A 20,631-nucleotide genomic window follows, 5' to 3' on the forward strand; every position below is an offset into this window, starting at 1 on the left:
CTTCTGTAGCACCACATTTCGAAAGCTTCTATTCTCTTCTTGTCCAAACTGGTTATCGTCCATGTTTCACTTCCATACATGGCTACACTCCATACAAATACTTTCAGAAACGACTTCCTGTCACTTAAATCTATACTCGATGTTAACAAATTTCTCTTCTTCAGAAACGATTTCCTTGCCATTGCCAGTCTACATTTTATATCCTCTCTACTTCGACCATCATCAGTTATTTTGCTCCCCAAATAGCAAAACTCCTTTACTACTTTAAGTGTGTCATTTCCTAATCTAATACCCTCAACATCACCCGATTTAATTTGACTACATTCCATTATCCTCGTTTTGCTTTTGTTGATGTTCATCTTATAGTCTCCTTTCAAGACACTGTCCATTCCGTTCAACTGCTCTTCCAAGTCCTTTGCTGTCTCTGACAGAATTACAATGTCCTCGGCGAACCTCAAAGTTTTTACTTCTTCTCCATGAATTTTAATACCTACTCCGAACTTTTCTTTTGTTTCCTTTACTGCTTGCTCAATATACAGATTGAATAACATCGGGGAGAGGCTACAACCCTGTCTCACTCCTTTCCCAACCACTGCTTCCCTTTCATGCCCCTCGATTCTTATAACTGCCATCTGGTTTCTGTACAAATTGTAAATAGTCTTTCGCTCCCTGTATTTTACCCCTGCCACCTTCAGAATTTGAAAGAGAGTATTCCAGTTAACGTTGTCAAAAGCTTTCTCTAAGTCTACAAATGCTAGAAACGTAGGTTTGCCTTTTCTTAATCTTTCTTCTAAGATAAGTCGTAAGGTTAGTATTGCCTCACGTGTTCCAACATTTCTACAGAATCCAAACTGATCTTCCCCGAGGTCCGCTTCTACCAGTTTTTCCATTCGTCCGTAAAGAATTCGCGTTAGTATTTTGCAGCTGTGACTTGTTAAACTGATAGTTCGGTAATTTTCACATCTGTCAACACCTGCTTTCTTTGGGATTGGAATTATTATATTCTTCTTGAAGTCTGAGGGAATTTCGCCTGTCTCATACATCTTGCTCACCAGATGGTAGAGTTTTGTCATGACTGGCTCTCCCAAGGCCATCAGTAGTTCTAATGGAATGTTGTCTACTCCCGGGGCCTTGTTTTGACTCAGGTCTTTCAGTGCTCTCTCAAACTCTTCACACAGTATCTTATCTCCCATTTCATCTTCATCTACATCCTCTTCCATTTCCATAATATTGTCCTCAAGTACATCGCCCTTGTATAAATCCTCTATATACTCCTTCCACCTTTCTGCCTTCCCTTCTTTGCTTAGAAGTGGGTTGCCATCTGAGCTCTTGATATTCATACAAGTGGTTCTCTTCTCTCCAAAGGTCTCTTTAATTTTCCTGTATGCAGTATCTATCTTACCCCTAGTGAGACAAGCCTCCACATCCTTACATTTGTCCTCTAGCCATCCCTGCTTAGTCATTTTGCATTTCCTGTCGATCTCATTTTTGAGACATTTGTATTCCTTTTTGCCTGCTTCATTTACTGCATTTTTATATTTTCTCCTTTCATCAATTAAATTCAATATTTCTTCTGTTACCCAAGGATTTCTATTAGCCCTCGTCTTTTTACCTACTTGATCCTCTGCTGCCTTCACTACTTCATCCCTCAGAGCTACCCATTCTTCTTCTACTGTATTTCTTTCCCCCATTCCTGTCAATTGTTCCCTTATGCTCTCCCTGAAACTCTGTACAACCTCTGGTTCTTTCAGTTTATCCAGGTCCCATCTCCTTAAATTCCCGCCTTTCTGCTGTTTCTTCAGTTTCAATCTGCAGTTCATAACCAATAGATTGTGGTCAGAATCCACATCTGCCCCTGGAAATGTCTTACAATTTAAAACCTGGTTCCTAAATCTCTGTCTTACCATTATGTAATCTGTCTGATACCTTTTAGTATCTCCAGGATTCTTCCAGGTATACAACCTTCTTTCATGATTCTTGAACCAAGTGTTAGCTACGATTAAGTTATGCTCTGTGCAAAATTCTACAAGGCGGCTTCCTCTTTCATTTCTTCCCCCCAATCCATATTCACCAACTATGTTTCCTTCTCTCCCTTTTCCTACTGACGAATTCCAGTCACCCACGACTATTAAATTTTCGTCTCCCTTCACTACCTGAATAATTTCTTTTATCTCGTCATACATTTCATCAATTTCTTCATCATCTGCAGAGCTAGTTGGCATATAAACTTGTACTACTGTAGTAGGCATGGGCTCTGTGTCTATCTTGGCCACAATAATGCGTTCACTATGCTGTTTGTAGTAGCTAACCCGCACTCCTATTTTTTTATTCATTATTAAACCTACTCCTGCATTACCCCTATTTGATTTTGTATTTATAACCCTGTAATCACCTGACCAAAAGTCTTGTTCCTCCTGCCACCGAACTTCACTAATTCCCACTATATCTAACTTTAACCTATCAATTTCCCTTTTTAAATTTTCTAACCTACCTGCCAGATTAAGGGATCTGGCATTCCATGCTCCGATCCGTAGAATGCCAGTTTTCTTTCTCCTGATAACGACGTCCTCTTGAGTAGTCCCCGCCCGGAGATCCGAATGGGGGACTATTTTACCTCCGGAATATTTTACCCAAAAGGACGCCATCATCATTTAATCATACAGTAAAGCTGCATGTCCTCAGGAGAAATTACGGCTGTAGTTTCCCCTTGCTTTCAGCCGTTCGCAGTACCAGCACAGCAAGGCCGTTTTGGTTAATGTTACAAGGCCAGATCAGTCAATCATCCAGACTGTTGCCCCTGCAACTACTGAAAAGGCTGCTGCCCCTCTTCAGGAACCACATGTTTGTCTGGCCTCTCAACAGATACCCCTCCGTTGTGGTTGCACCTACGGTACGGCCATCTGTATCGCTGAGGCACGCAAGCCTCCCCACCAACGGCAACATACTAATACCTAATAAAGAAAAGCGGTATTCAAACTGAGCTTTGGGATGAGGACAGGTTCCATAGAATGAAACAAAAATTGCTACTGATTCCTTATGAAAACATTCTTTATGGGTGGAGTTTCTGATGGTGCAGGAAGTGAGATCATTTTCCAATGTTATCCTGGACATGGCTGCCAATCAATGCCATGATATTAAACATTGCTTTTCAATTCTATGACTGGTCACACTCTGTTTTTACTTTACTTTTTTTTATTTCCATATGCAATAAGAGTATTATTCATGCATGGCTGTTTGTTATCTTCTGACCTGTGAATGACAAGCCACTTCAGGACACATACGTAGAAAAACTGTGGAGAGTACATTTTTCCATGTTAAGTGACAATATACTTTCCATCAGAGATGTAAAACTTGTCAATCCTTTGAATGGTTCTTTGCCTTCTTCTTCTTCTTCTTCTTCTTCTTCTTCTTCTTGGTTGGCTCTACAGTCCTTGAACCTTGGCCTCCTGTATCACCTGCCTCCATTCTTCTCTGTCCATCGCCTTCCTTCTCCAATTTCTTATTCCTATGCCCTTTAGATCTTCTTCCATTTCGTCCAGCCACATTTTCCTGGGCCTACCTCTTCTTCTCCCGTCAGGTTTTCCCATGAAAACTTTCTTGACACTCGGGGTTTCTGGCTTTCTCTGTACATGTCCTGCCCCTCCTATTCTTCCCTGCTTAGTTTTAACAACATTTCCATCTGTTCAGTCTTTGTAGTTCTACATTTGTCCTTACTCACCAGCCATATTACTCTCTCACTGCTCCAAAAATCCTTCTAAGTATCTTTCTTTCCCATCTCAATAACTAGTTCTCCTCCTTTAATGTCAATAGCCAGCCTTCTGATCCATATATTACTATAGGTTTTAATATGTTCGTATATATTTTGATTTTTGTATTCTTACTAACATTTCTGGAATTAAATACATTCTGCAAGGCAACTATTTCCACTTGCTATCCTTTCTTGAATTTTTAATGCTACTTTATTGTCCTCCGTTATTACAGAATCTAAATATTTAAATGTTTCCACTCTTCCATATTATTTTTGCATTCAGGTCTCCCAAGTATTATTTTCACATTTTGCCTTTGAATTTTACCAATTTCTTCTTCGAATTTGGCATAAAATATATCCTTTGCATCTTCATCTGCTTCCTCCATGGGGACGTAGACATTCACTATTGTAATCAATGCCATGATATTAAACACTGCTTTTCAATTCTATGACTGGTCACACACTGTTTTTACTTTACTTTTTTATTTATTTCCATATGCAATAAGAGAATTATTCATACATTGCCTGTTTCAGCCACATAAAATTGTTATCTTCTGACCTGTGAATGACAGGCCGCTTAAGGATACACAAGTAGATAAACTGCTGAGAGTACATTTTTCCACATTAAGTGACAATATGCTTTCCCTCAGAGATGTAAAACTCATCAATCCTTTGAATGGTTATGGTTTTATAAAACGGCACAGAACTTCCTGGTACTTTAGGGGGGGGGGGGGGGGGGGGGGGAGGGGGGAATTGGAAAGGTCTTTGGCATACGGCAACAATTACACTGCACATAGTTCATGTCAAGTGATCTCAGCAGCCAATGATACTAGACATTCAGAACACTGGACACATGATGTAGTCAGCCAATAGCAACATCACTGTTAAGTAGTTAGAGCACACAAACAGGAAAAGTTAATGGTTTCAATTAATATACATACAGCATATCTACAAGAAAAGCTTATGTTTCACATATAATATTGGTCATCAAGAGATTTTTTTCCTTTTTCCCGAGGGTGCAATTAGGTATGGTCCTAAGAACACAGCTTAAATTGCAGCAGTTGAATATTTCTGACCAGCACAGTTGTAAATTTCACTGCTGTGTACCAAACATTTCATGGGTTACCTGACTAAATACGCATTTTATTGAGTGTTTTGACTTTTCCATAGAAAAGCAAATTACGCATGCAATTGCTCAAGAACTCGATTTGCGCTTTTCTATATTTGCACTTTTTGCTATCGTTATTGCAAAATTTGTAATCTATGAAAGAACTGAAATAAATATGAAAACTAACCTTGAAACTTGGTCTTCTTTAATGTGTGTTACCCTTTAAGATTTATCAGACACAAATGTGCCAGTATAATATTAAACAACAGCATAAATGGCTGGTCTTCTGGGACTGAAATTTTTCTACTTGGTTGGTCCTAAGCATTAAGTTTCGAATGAGAGTCTAATGCTCCATGATTTAATAAATACATCACATATTCTTACACATAACATAATACATTTCGCGTAAATGTAAATCTACATTGATAGTAATGCTTCTCAAACCACCATTCGCAATATTTCCCGTGACCTGTTACAAATGTAACAGTTGTAACATCAAGCTCATTGAAATGAGGCCCACGAGAAAGACACTGGAAGCAGTTTGTTGTTACGAAGTATTGGATAATCTTTGACACATTTTACATTCGGCAGACACTTTTGTATGAGAGCTGTGTTTTGTTGTTGTAAATGGCTATTCTTTGCAACTAAAATTTTATTTTGGTGTTGTTCTCTCATTTATGTTTTACTGCTGCAGTATTATTCTGCAGTATTGGGCTAAAGTAAAATTCTCTATTACAGTTACCTGTTCTTACCAGTCAAAATTACAAAAATTTAATGAAAAACTCCCGAAAATCTAAAAAAATTCCCAGGTTTCCTGGTTGTTCTGAGGTGTATATATCCTGTGCTCCCATGCCTCACAAAAGAATAAATCAGTACAACAAAAAAGTGAATAACACAAACATCTCATAAAATGTATCTTCACTGATATTTAAAATCCCAAAAACCAGTGCGCGTGCACACACACACACACACACACGCACACACACACACACACACACCAAGGCCAGTTGGATAGCTTGCCTTGAAGGAACAAGAGGTGCTCAAAGCAGCTCAGGGCCACATTGATGATTAGCAATAACTTGTTTGAAGAGAAACGGAGAGGATTGGGGTGTATTCACATGTAATCACCTTTCGATAATCTCTGCTGTTGCAGCGTACAAAACACTGTCAATATAAGTAACTAACCCAACAGTACTGCTGAGGTGGCACACAATATCCCATCTTGTATAACTGTTACAACCGATTATTTCACTTATGTGTGGCTTTCCTGTGTGGGTGTAACAAACTTGAACTGCACTCTCCATAAGCTGATGGAAACTTCGCTTTGTCCACATATAGCAGTGTGCAGGTACATTTCACACTAAACTGTAGGTATCTGCTATACTGTGGTTAGAGTAGCCTTGGTGAGTCGAAGACAAATCTCTTTCCAACTCCACAACCAAATTATATGGGTCTACCAGTAACCATTATCACAGGGTTTCTACTTTCTTTGATTCAAATCAATTTCCTGGTAATAAAAAGTGGGTGCTAAATCTGGTTTCTGTTGTTTTGTGTTTGGATATGTCATCCTCCAGGTGTTGTTCTTGTTAAATTACTCTTCGCTTCAGTTTTTCTTTCATTAATTGCCAACTGCATATGAAATTCAAGAAGATTTGTATCCCCCCCCCCCTCCCCCCAAAAAAGGAAAGGAAAGTTTAGGGTGAACATACTCTTTTAATACAGTTTAGAGTTCTTCACTGATATTTTGAAATTTGTTCATAGATATGTTTTGTGTTGGTTTACTGTCATTAGAAACAGACACAACCTTTCATTGCCTTTTCCTTTATCTTCCAACAGTAAACGCTCATAAAAAAAATGGCGTACAAACAAATAATTGACACTGAAATCAATTATAAAAATATATGTATGATTACAAAGTTAATCATTTCGAGTAGGTGTTAAACTAAATGATAAAGCAAAAAGAATGGCGGAAACTGTGTTCCCCAGTCACTGGCTATGATAATCTTCATCTCAGTGCAGCCCAGTTCCATAAACAATGACAAAATAAGAAAGGCCACCCCTAACTGAGCTGTTGTGAATTTTGACTTACAGCAGGAAAATCACAGTATTATTGCACCATTTCATTTCATACAACTTGTGTACATATGTGTTGCATAGATTTAGGACTTTTTTACATGTTCATTCTGTTTATAATGTTAGTTCCATTTCAAAAGTATGTGTTATTCACATTCATGACTGTTTTGTGAGTGGTTCAATTTCTAATGTTGAAAAAAATTGGCACTAATGATTGGTCCTATATCTTTGTGCAGAAATACACTTACTCCATCGTATGACCTTGATCTGTGAAGAGAACCTCATGTCTGAAGTGTGTGTATGAAAAATAAAATGTGAGTTGTATAAATCTATGTCTGTAACTTAAAAAAAACAAACAAACATTGAAGAGACTTCTTGAAGGATTATATTGCAATAAGAACTATATGTCCCACCTTATTCTTAATAGTCAGTGGTTATAGAAAATAATAATACCTACCTAATAATAGCAGATAATAATACCTTAAAGCATAATTCCATCTCAAATGAAATGACAGTTGTACAGTTGGTACAGTGCAGATTAAACATCAAAGGAGTACTAATACAATGACTCCTACTAGCTGCCTGTAAAATTAATCAGTTCTAGTAAAGTACCTCCATCACTACATAATTTCATTCACATAGGTCGGGGAGGGGTGGTGCGACATAATGCACTAAATTTCAATGCATTAACAAAAATTTACAGTTGGGTATTGTTGCAAATCAATGAAATTGAAAAATATGAAGCAAAATACTAGACAAGCAAAACAATTATCCAGCAGAGTAAATGGACTCAAGGCAAAAGATATACTCATAAGTGCTAATGTACTGACCCATTACCAGGGCTAGAGAAGATATTTTGAAGAATTCTAATGAGACATACGAGGCCTGGTGTCAGTGCAATGTTTTGTCAACCCAGACCAACAATAAAACAAATTACATGTCATAATCAAAACTATAAATTCATTTCCACTCAATGTAACAAGTTCTTTCCTTCTCTCCCCACTGTTTTGGACCTGGAGGCCATTTTAATCATGTGTGTTCCTACACAACGTATATTATCAACTCTGTGACCTCCTTTTTTGCTCCACACAGCTTTTTTTTTCTTTACTAGTATGATACTGTTAAGTTTTGGCAGAATACAGATTATGGAAGGAGTAAATGTATAGCAATTCATCATATAGTTCAGATATTGAGTGGTCAAGAGGAACAGAAAACACACACACACACACACACACACAAACACACACAAAACAAACAAACTATAGTGGGAAAACTGGTTACATTGTGACTGAATAACGATTTAACAGTGTGTTTCCAGGTTTTCTGCCGAGTTGTTATTTCCATTTTATTCACAATATTCCCACAACTGACCAAGCCATCTTCAAGTGCTGCAAGTTCTGGTATTATGGGAACTCGAGCTTTGTCTCAGTGGTGCAGTATGACTAGTGTAAGTTGTTACGTTGGGGTGAATTTGGTGACAGCCCTACTCCACATAACACCTCCCATGCCTGTTGGGCTGCAATGCTGGGATAATTTAGCCATGCATGTATATGTGTGCGGTGTTGCTAGTCAGCTTCAGGGAAGAACATTGAAATCCTAGCAATTATTTCTGTGTTCTTTATGTCTCTCTTGAACCTCAATGCCTCAGCTGTATGATGAGTGGTTACTTTTACTCCTTCCATGATTTATTTCTCTATTGGCTTTCTCATGAAATAAAATCACAAATTAGTTTCTAACTTACTGCTGCAATAGATATGAAAGAAATCTAACGAAGGCTTAGAGTGGGGGGATGATAAAGCTTTTGGTGCACTATTCAACAGAGTTTCAGAAAAGACTGTGGATCGGCACGATTAGGAACAGTGTTTAATCAATCAGATGTTCTAAATCCATAGCCATCGTATTCCATTCCTCCTCCCCCCACCCCCAATGCTGATTCCGTCATACCTACCCTCTCTTTGTAGTGTGGATAGTTCTGTGGCTGGATCCTCTGTTGCTTCTAATGCTTCTTCTTCATCAAGTGTTCTTTCATCATCATAATCATCCACCATCATCTCCACAGTTGGTGTAAACTCAGTGTCGAGTGCAACCAGGCTGGGTGCAGTCTTCTGCCCTGGAATATAACCATACTTCTCCCTTGCATTGCACTGAAGCTGACATGAAGCCTACTTCAAAAACAATTCATGCACCACAGGAAAATTTTCTAAATATGCCACTATGTGCGAATGAAAGCTCTGACACCTGGGAAGTTATATGAATAAGGTTAAGCTTGAGGACAATGGTAATCAATCACTGCAGAAGAATGTGTCTTTTAAAATATAAAAAGATGTAATGGCTTCACAGTTAATATTCTTACAACACATAGATAAAATGCAGTCAACCAAGACTGAAGAAGTACAGTGCTATAATCTAATCAAAACCATCCACCAGACAATGCAGCAATGTGTAAATTATGAAAAATGTTTATACAGGAAGGAGGAAAGCATTTATAATAAAATCAGGAGCATGTAAGAGTATAACAACTAATAATTAGTTCTAAATTTGTACACTACAGACAAAACTACACCAGCCACTGAAAAACAGGCCTCATATAGTAGCAGGTTTATTTGCATTTAATTTATAAATAATTCAGGGCATTTCCATACTGCATAAATGTTTTTAGGTTTGATTGTTAACACTAATGCTGATGCTGAGCTACCTTCAGGAAAAAATCATACGGTGGAGTTTCAAAATGAGTTGGAACATAGAAATGACAGACTTTAACATGAGGAAACAAGATAAATACACAGAATTGAAATATATTTCTGCTTTCAAATTAAACTGAACTGATTGGTGAAGTTGCTGGCTGGTTTTTGTTCCCCATCCAGAGAAGTATAATTGTAGTTAAACACCAAATGGCATTATGATCCAGTGGTGAAACAGCAAGAGGTATTACAATGGTATTATGTGCAGGATAGTAAGGTGTATGAATTATTGTTACCAAACTCAAATTTAATTAGTGCAATTGGTTATGTTGTGTGTGTGTGTGTGTGTGTGTGTGTGTGTGTGTGTGTGTGAGACGGAGGGGAGTGGGGGGGGGGGGGGGGTAGAGGAAGTAAACTGGTGTGTGTGTGTGTGTGTGTGTGTGTGTGTGTGTATGTGTGTGTGTGTGTGTGACGGAGGGGAGTAGGTGGGGGGGGGGGGGGTGGGGGGGGGGGTAGAAGAAGTAAACTGGATATCAAAATAGAAGACTAAATACATGTTGAGAAATTATAGTTACAATGTTGACAAACGTCAGCACTGAGATGCTTAAAGCCATTTCAGAAACTATATGTATATATGCATTTTGTCTCCTCTGCACTAATCTCAGTCACTACTACTTGTGAATTCTTACGATACCAGTAGTTTCTGGTATATGTATGGCATAAGCCACACAATGCACAGATAAGCAGTTTCATTTAACAAGTAGCACATAAAAATAATTCTCTGTTATTAAATGTCATCAAATTGTCCTTGAAATGTTAGGAAATAACTAAAAAAAATAAAAAAAATAAAAAAAGTGTGATTAGAGACACAGAAAAAAGTGATAAAAATAATTGAAGCGTTGAAAAGGGAAAGCATGGACATCACAAAAGTTGTATTTCCATTACAGGAGAAGTGAAAAACATATGTAGATGTGTCAAAAGGAGTTTATAAACTACTTGTGAAACCAACTCGTATGCCACAAACACATGAAACTTTTCTCAGCATCATCAATAGGCAGACACAGGTGTTTTATTGAACAACTGCCTGCTATAAAAATATCAGAATGGTTCAACATCACTATGAATATCCCTTGCTGCATCTTCATAATAAGTGTTTCATGGCTTTCTATGCTTTTCATCTTCTCTGCTTACTTCCTTTTCGATTACTATTTGGTCACAAGTCACACAAATATCTGAACAGGAGCAATAAAATGAAAGCTTCTTGAAGTGTTTTCTGAAAACCTGACAATAAAATCAGTGATCAATGCTCATTGTGGGAAAAGCTAGCTAAAATATGTTTTGAAAAATAACTTTCTATGTCAGCAAAGACAAAAAGTGATCTTTGATTAATCCAGCATCATATACTTGTGTCCATGAGGCTGATGGTTCATTTGCAATTGTCTCCTTTCTATTGGCACATGATCTATTTTTTTATGCCTCGACACTTAAAGTGATGGTTGCAAGGCCTTTACCCTTGCTACTATGAACAACTACAGAAACTAAACCATCTCATCTAATAACTTACTGGCTCTACCATGCTGCTGGCATGGATCCTCACTATGTTTCCACAGAAAAACTGACCTTTTCTTTGCTCCAGTAACTTAGATTCTTTCCTATCTCAATACCTCAATTACGGATAAATCCTATGATTATGATAATTTATGTCATATCCTTAACAGCAGCTGTAAAATGTATGAGCACAAATGGTTTGAGGTTTAGGAAATTTCCTTTTTTATACTAATGCTTCTGTGTCCACTGTCAAATAACTGTTTTTCTGGAGGACATATTCTATGGAGGATAGTCCATTTATAATATCACCAGCACTGAGGGAATGTTCACTGAGAGATAAAATGTGATGTATTTTCAGGTAACCGAAGCCTGGTTCATGAAGCAACAAAAGTATGCGAAAGTGTAACGAGAATGGTGGCCTTTTCATGGGTTAATTTAATTTATAATGATGATGCTTTCACCTATTCAACACTGTCCAATTCCAATCTGTCTCAGATTAAAAAATCATATTGAGTGAATGAGCCTAAAACATTTAACAGGTACCTTTTTACACAATTAAAATTATAGTTTAAAAATAAATATATAAAACAAAGAAGAAAAATATAGCAGTCTCAACTGACAGTTACTTGGATAAGGACACTACAAGTTTTCTGCAAATAAATGGTTGGCTGACCACCAATATAAAATGAAGGAAGAAGCCAGCCACTCAAACATTAAAACCTGCTGCTTAACAACCAAGAAAAGAGTCTCGTTCCCTCATAACATTGGGCACGCATCCAATTGTCACTTAAGAGTAGAGCAATGCTGCCAGTCAAACCTTTTAATGTCCTAGTATCTGCACACAAGCACCAGTCAGTCAAAATATGGAACACTGTCATAATGGTGTCACATGCAATGCATTTAGCAGGTGGCAATGCATTCAGCAGGCTCACCATGACGGAGGAGGATGCCATGTATTGAAGCGCACTACCCTTCAGGAATGCAAACTAGGATTTTCACGTGTTTGCAGTTACTTTCTTTCCAAACATAACCACAACCGTTAATGTCAGATGCACCTCATACGAAGTCACAGAAATCTCACTGCACACCTACTTGGCTGCTGCATCTGTGATCTCATTAGTAGCAATTTGGCATGCCCTATTATCAAACAAAATTATACCTCTTTTGCTTATGTTCTTGAAGGACATCAGTAATACTTTTCACTTAGCATATCCAGGACTAAAAGAGAATCAGCAAATTTATTTTAAAGGGATTTGTTTACTGTTTTGTAAAACACTGCATCAGTCACAGTGCAGCACCACTGAGAATGCTGTTCTCAAACAAAGGAAGATTTAGTTGGCATTTGCAAGTAGCTGAAAATCACCCTAATTACTGTCAAGTGATAGGAATCTGTGAAAGGGTGAGTCAGGAGAGCTCTCGCGAGTTGTGCACCAGAGATAACAAATGTACCTTAAGTGTTACCCTCTCCTGTAGATCCTCTCTCTTCTACAGGAAGTACAGGATTTATCACTACTTGTACACTTGACTACCAGTGGCATGTCAGTGGTAGGGTTAGGTGCCCTGTACAGAGGAGACAGAGACTGAGGAGAACTCAGAGTGTTATACTGACCTCTCTAACCAACAAATCCGAGGTGTGTCTTTCACTGAAACCAAGACTGAGACAGGGGAGACACTTCACCCACTGGGAAACCTTCCATGTCCTACATCAAGAGGAGGCAAATGTAAGAGCTAGGGTTCTATTAATCATTGGAAATTCAAACACAGCAAGTTATGGTAGCCCTTAGGGAAATGTTCCAGGAAAATCAGGAATACAGAAATACAAGTCGCTGAGGAATGAAATAAATAGGAAGTGCAGGGAAGCTACGACGAAATGGCTGCAGGAAAAATGTGAAGACATCGGAAAATATATGATTGTCGGAAGGACAGACTCAGCATACAGGAAAGTCAAAACAACCTTTGGTGACATTAAAAGCAACGGTGGTAACATTAAGAGTGCAACGGGAATTCCACTGTTAAATGCAGAGGAGAGAGCAGATAGGTGGAAAGAATACATTGAAAGCTTCTATGAGGGCGAAGATTTGTCTGATGTGATAGAAGAAGAAGAAACAGAAGTCGATTTAGAAGAGATAGGGGATCCAGTATTAGAATCGGAATTTAAAAGAGCTTTGGAGGACTTACGGTCAAATAAGGCAGGAGGGATAGATAACATTCCATCAGAATTTCTAAAATCATTGGGGGAAGTGGCAACAAAACGACTATTCACGTTGGTGTGTAGAATATATGATTCTGGCAATATACCATCTGACTTTCGGAAAAGCATCATGCACACAATTCCGAAGACAGCAAGAGCTGACAAGTGCGAGAATTGTCACACAATCAGCTTAACAGCTCATGCATCGAAGCTGCTTACAAGAATAATATACAGAAGAATGGAAAAGAAAATTGAGAATGCACTAGGTGACGATCAGTTTGGCTTTAGGAAAAGTAAAGGGACAAGAGAGGCAATTCTGACGTTACGGCTAATAATGGAAGCAAGGCTAAAGAAAAATCAAGACACTTTCAAAGGATTTGTCAACCTGGAAAAAGCATTCGACAATATGAAATGGTGCAAGCTGTTCCGAGATTCTGAAAAAAGTAGGGGTAAGCTATAGGGAGAGACGGGTCATATACAATATGTACAACAACCAAGAGGGAATAATAAGAGTGGACGATCAAGAATGAAGTGCTCCTATTAAGAAGGGTGTAAGACAAGGCTGTAGCCTTTCGCCCCTACTCTTCAATCTGTACATCGAGGAAGCAATGATGGAAATAAAAGAAAGGTTCAGGAGTGGAATTAAAATACAAGGTGAAAGGATATCAATGATACGATTCGTTGATGACATTGCTATCCTGAGTGAAAGTGAAGAAGAATTAAATGATCTGCTGAACGGAATGAACAGTCTAATGAGTACACAGTATGGTTTGAGAGTAAATCGGAGAAAGACGAAGGTAATGAGAAGTAGTAGAAATGAGAACAGTGAGAAACTTAACATCAGGATTGATGGTCACGAAGTCAATGAAGTTAAGGAATTCTGCTATCTAGGCAGTAAAATAACCAATGGCGGACGGAGCAAGAAGGACATCAAAAGCAGACTCGCTATGGCAAAAAAGGCATTTCTGGCCAAGAGAAGTCTACTAATATCAAATACCGGCCTTAATTTGAGGAAGAAATTTCTGAGGATGTACGTCTGGAGTACAGCATTGTATGGTAGTGAAACATGGACTGTGGGAAAACCGGAACAGAAGAGAATCGAAGCATTTAAGATGTGGTGCTATAGACGAATGTTGAAAATTAGGTGGACTGATAAGGTAAGGAATGAGGGGGTTCTAGGCAGAATCGGAGAGGAAAGGAATATGTGGAAAACACTGATAAGGAGAAGGGACAGGATGATAGGACATCTGCTAAGACATGAGGGAATGACTTCCATGGTACTAGAGGGAGCTGTAGGGGGCAAAAACTGTAGAGGAAGACAGAGATTGGAATACGTCAAGCAAATAATTGAGGACGTAGGTTGCAAGTGCTATTCTGATTTGGGTTCTGAGATCACATCTGGATCATTCCAGTAACTGGCAGGAAAGGTTGAGAAGACTAGCTTTGCACACAGAGTTACAATACAGCTTACAATATGTAGCATTATTCCCAGAACTGCCCATGGACTGCTGGTTCTGCATTGAGTGAAATGTTTGAGTCAGAGACTTCAACTGTTCTATTACAAGCTATGTTGTGACCTCCTGGACTTTGGTCACATAGCTGAGAACTGAACTGTCCCCTAAATGGGTCAGGTATGCAACACACATCAGAGGCTATACCCAGATAGCTGAAAATGTTTACAGTGAGCACAATGTTGTGGTTTTTTTTTTTTTTTTTTTTTTTTTTTTAGGTGACTCATCATTCAGTTCAGTTAACAACAGCTGTAGGGGATCCAGAACTGTCAGTGTAAGACCGAAGGAAAAGCTCCCTACGGCCAAGGGAATTAAAATCCTAATTATTAACTTAACAAGAATGTGAAATGAAGTATCAGAGTTAGAAGTGGTGCTCTAAAAATGGTGTGGAGCACTATTATACAGCATATGCAAAACTGGTGAACACCCAAAGACAGCAGCAGAGAGATATGAAACTGCATGCAAGATTGTCTGGGCAAGACTCAGTCAGTACCACGGGCGGGCATAAAAGTCTAATTGGATCTTTCTATCAGCCACCAGACTCACCTCCAGATGTAACTGAAAACTTTAGAGAAAACCTAAGTTCACAAATATATAAGTATCTCAGTCATACTATCATCACTGGAAAATACTTTAATCATTCAACAACTGATTCAGAAAATTAGTTTTCCAAGTGGTGGGCATGGCAAGATGTCCTGTGAACCATTAATTGCTTTCTGTAAGAACTACCAAGGACAGATTGTTTGGAAGCCTCCTCATGGTAGAAATATATTGACTCTAAGTACTTTCCTGTCTAAGCAGTTTTTCAGGTCCCATGTTGGTGACATCCTGTCGGGTCATTTTGAGCTGGAGAATAGTGTCCCTCATGGTAGTGTTTTAAGTGTTACCCTCTTTGGCCCAGCCATAAACACTATCATATGTAAGATAAGACGCCCTGTACAATGCTCCTAATTTGTGGACGATTCTGCTGTTTTCTGTTCCTCCTCCACAGTAACAACACTGACTCATCAGTTCCAGCTTACTGTGCGGAGGTTAGAGGAGTGGACTGCAAAGACAGATTTTCAGTTTTCTGCGGATAAGTGTGTGTGTGTGTGTGTGTGTGTGTGTGTGTTTAAAGAATCAGTCATGTGTCTGGGCCACATTTTTTACTCAAAATTTTGACATGGTTGCCACACTAGAGAGACATGAAAGTCAGAACCCTGAAGGCACTGAATAACATGAATTGCCTTAGCCACTGGTCTTTGGGCAGCAGACTTGGCGTATCTGCTCCAATTTTGTAAGGCTCTTGTGTGTTCATGGCTGGACTAAGGATGTACAGTTTGTGGATTGGTGAGGTCTTCATATTGGATGACCATTGATGCCGTCAACCATGAGGGGTTAAGCTGGTCACATGTGTTTACTGAACAAACCCCGCACCCAGTCTCTTTACCGAGGCTGTGAACCACCACCAACTATCTGGGTGGGTGGGGGGCAACGTTGGTAGCTTTGTTGTTTTCCCAGATCACGTCATTAAGACTCGATTGCCTCCACAGTTCACTGTATTTGATGCCGAATTATACACGATCCTGAGGGTGCTGGAGCAGATGAGATGTGCCATGCCTGCTAGATTCCTCGTCTTTTCCATCTCCCTGAGTGCTCTTCAGTCTCCACTACCTTTGTATCCTGCTAAGAAAGTAATCAGGATATCCAGGATGCCCTTCTCCGCTTACAAAGGCTGCAGAGGAGGTGCCTTTCTGCTGGGCCCAGAGCATGTGGGTATTGCGGAGAACGAAAGAGCGGAAGTAGCAGCAAGGAGACATGTCGTGATCCTTGGTTAGCTTGCAGTGGGATGGCACACTGAACTCTCATATTGCTACTGAGGTACAGCGTCATGTGTCGATGGGAAGATAACTGACTATAAGTAACAGACAATAAGGTCCATCTAGTAAAGCTTACAATGCAGCAGTGGTGTACCGCCTTCCAGGCAAGCAAACTGGACGATGTTCTCCCTATTCATTTTCGCATAGCCCTATGACCCAAGACTACTTGCTCCGCTAAGAGGATCACTGTGCACCACATTTTATTAGATTGTCTTTTATCTTCTGACCAGAAGGCGGCAGCAGGTTTACCGATGTATCTGCCCTCTGTTTTAGGTAATGTTCACATGAACGTGGTGAAAGTTTTAAAGTGTTATGATATGTCCCACTTGTTTCCTAAAATTTTTGGGAGATATTCTTAACGTGTTCTCAGAGTGACTGGCTCACCCATGTTTTTTGTAGGAGGTCAGCCAGTCACATTTCCCTTTGTCTATCTTTTATTTTTTCTATGGTTTAACATCTATTATTATCCCAGGCATAGCACTTTTCACCCTTTCTCAGTTGTCTCCATGTGTATGAGATAGAGTGATTGTGTGGCTCAATGAGAGTAGGTGTGACTGAGATTTTGTAGACTTCTTCCTCACAGTGTGCAATAATTTTATAGACTTTACCTAAATTTGTTTGTTTCAATGAGCATGAGAGCACTGATAACCTCGCTGTTGAGTGCTAATAAACTCCAAACGCTCAAATGGATCCAACAGCAACAAACAGAGCTGACTTCTTTGAGAATCTCCATACTGAAACTGGTTATCAGTGACCATGAGGAAATTGTGGCAACAATGATTGCCAAATTACAAAGAGCAACTGACACCAGTATAAAGATTAACATTTTTTGCAAACTAGATACAGAGGAAGTAGTTTAGTATATCAATAAGGAACTTTAAAAATTAAGCTCTGTTGAGAAGCATGTAGGAAAACTGTGGTTCAGGTTTAGAAGAATAGCTGACCATGCACTAAAGAAACAGAAATTAATGCATAAAGCATTAAAATAAAACACAGGACTGAAGGTAGCGAGATGCTGAATGGAAAGCGTTTGGCTGTCAAGTCAACAATGCATGAAGCCTTATGTTACTACCGTAGCAGAATATTATTGAAGACTTTCTCACAAGATACATAGTAATTTTGGTCATATGTAAAGGCTATTAGTGATACCAAAGTTAGTGTCCAGACATACATGAACTAGACAGGGAATGAAATTTAGGGTAGCTTAGTTTCCTAATGTTCCTTTACAAATGAAAATCCTGGGGTACTGCCCCTAATTTAATTTTTGTATCGATGCAACACTGGAGTGATATAGATATTACTGTCAGTAATATTGAGAAACAGACGAAATTGTTAAACCTGAACTATGGTCCAACGACCATTGGAATCCCTTATCACATTCTATACTGTATTTTGTGTCTTAATCAGCCCTTGTTTTAAGTATAATCTACCACAGATCCCTCAACAAATAACTATGTCCAGTTGATGGAAGAAAGAACAGGTCATACATGTCTGCAAGAAGTGTAGCAACAGTTGTCCACTGAACTATCATCCAATATCCTTGACATCCATTTGTTGTAGAATTTTAAAACATATTCCAAGCTCAAACATATTAAGGTATCTTGAGCAGAACGACATCATCTACGTCAATCACTGCAGATTCCAAAACATCAATCATGAGAAACTTAACTCGCACCTTTCTCACACATCTTGAAAGCCATAGATCAAGGCAGTCAGGCAGGTGTAGTATTTCTGTATTTTCAAGAACCATTGACTCAGTACTACATTCTTGTTTATTATGATAAGTAAGATCAAATGGGGTATCAAGCAAAATATGTGATTGAATCAAGGATTTTTTATTGGTGAAGAGGACGCAGCATGTTATCTCAAATGGAGAATTATCAACAGATGTGGAAGTAAGTTCGGGTATGCCCCAGGGATGTGTGTTGGGCTCTTGCTGTTCATGTTATATATTATTGAGCTTGCAGACTTTATTAATGGTAACTTCAAACTTTCTGCAGATGATGCAGGCATCTACAATGAAATATTGTATGAAAATAGCTGTGTAAATATCAGTCAGATCTCAATAAGACTTCTAAGTAGTGCAAAGATTAGTAACTTAAAAATGTTCAAAAATGTAAAACTGTGCACTTCATAAAACGAAAAAAACATAGGATCCTTTTACTGCAGTACCAACTGGTAAATAATTAGAAACCATTAACTCATACAAACACCTGGTTGGACCACTTTGCAGACATGTGAAATGAAGCCATCACATAGGCTCAGTTGTGGGTAAGGCAGGTGGCAGACTTTGGTTTCGTGGTAGAATATTAGGAAAATCCAATCAGTATCCAAACGAGATTGATTACAAATCACTTGGGCAACCCATCTTAGAATATTGCTTAAGTATTTGGGAACTGTATCACATAGGGTTAGTGGTAGCTGTACCACATAGGGCTAACGGGATACTAAATTTATGTATAAAAATATAGCACCAATTGTCACAGGTTTCATTGACCCATGGGAGTCTGTCACAGAGATGCAAAGAAACTGAACTGGCAAACACTTGAAGATAGATGGAAACTATCCTGAGAAAGCCTACTTACAACAGCCTCTTACATATTGGTCCCTTAAGGATTGTGAGGACAAGATTAGATTAATTACTGCACACACAAAGGCATTTATACAGTTATTCTTCCTGTGCCCCATATGTAAATGATAAATGGAATGGGTGGAAGCCATAATAATTGGCACAATAGGATGTATTGTCTGCTGTATATTTCACAGTGGTTTGCAGAGTATATATGTAAAGAAAACATGGTATCCTGAATGTTCTGGACGAGATTCTCTGTTGGGTACATTCTCTTGATGCTCTGCAGGGCATTCGAGGAGTCATTTCAATTCACTTATTTGGGAACTATTAGAACTGAATATCGATGCTGAATTCTGATAGATGAGTCTTTATGAGGTTGCTGTACAAACAATGGAGCAGTCAAATACATTGATTTTCTTGTGTGTAAAGTACTGTGTCATTTAAGTGTTCATTTAAAATGCAAAGGAATGTATGTTGATAGATAAAATCTGACATATTCAACCAACTGCAAACAAGTAATTCAAAATGTACCCGGGGTATCTCAATCAGTTAAGGTAACTGTTTACTCCAACACTCTAAGAGAACTTTGATATCTACTATATTGTTCTGAAGCATAAGCTATTTTGCCTGAGTGACTGGTTCGTGAATAGTTGCTCTGCTGGAGATTGCGCAATAATGATGGACACTGGAGATGCTTTGACCAACATAACTTTAATGCCATGTTGCATAATTAAGGGTTGAAGTAAAGTGGTGACTCACTAGCTCTGACACAGGGGCCATGGGTAGGGCTTGTTCTGTAACACTCTTTGGTCAGATCGGATGCCTATGTTGTGCACTGCATCTTCATGTATGAAATTTAGACTAAACCATAGTCGGAACGGTACTAGATGCATGCTTTTCAACTGTTGAGGACAGACATTTCCATCAGGGACCACATTTTCTTCACAGGCCATTTTATTAAAGCATTTGCATTGAGATAAGTCATCTTCAGTGTAACCTAGTGTGTTATACAAAGCTGCAAATGGGATGAGCTGCCGATAATGGTGCCTTGCTAATTAGCAGACAAGCATGGAATCTGAACTGTTGTAGTGACAGATGGCCAGCATTAGAAAATACAGTACGCTGGGAGAAGCACATGCCAGACATAACTGAGCAACCGCTGCAGCCTCTGAATGGAAACTTAAATGAATATAAATACGTTTAAAACTGTGCGTAGAAAAAGTATTAAAGATGCAGTGAAAATTTGAATGTTAATAGAAAGCTGTCACATTGATACAAAAATATCCAGAACAGTTTTACAGCAGCAAACATTGCAACCCGTCACCCACAAACATACATAA

General features: G+C 38.8%; 1 protein-coding gene across 4 annotated transcripts in view; it reads right to left on the bottom strand.

Moving 5' to 3' along the window:
- The window catches only part of LOC124612308 (mesoderm induction early response protein 1), a 204,232-nt gene that overhangs the window by 113,167 nt on the left and 70,434 nt on the right, over nucleotides 1–20,631 (bottom strand). For 2 of the 4 annotated variants that reach the window (XM_047140428.1, XM_047140429.1), the window contains exon 3: nucleotides 8,878–9,039. The exons of the other annotated variants lie outside the window; for them this stretch is intronic. In XM_047140428.1, coding sequence (XP_046996384.1) covers nucleotides 8,878–9,039 — 162 coding nt within the window. The remainder of the gene's footprint in view (nucleotides 1–8,877; nucleotides 9,040–20,631) is intronic. 4 annotated transcript variants of the gene reach the window in all.

This window comes from Schistocerca americana, chromosome 4 (assembly GCF_021461395.2).
Source record: "Schistocerca americana isolate TAMUIC-IGC-003095 chromosome 4, iqSchAmer2.1, whole genome shotgun sequence".
Classification (NCBI taxonomy): Eukaryota; Metazoa; Arthropoda; class Insecta; order Orthoptera; family Acrididae; genus Schistocerca; species Schistocerca americana.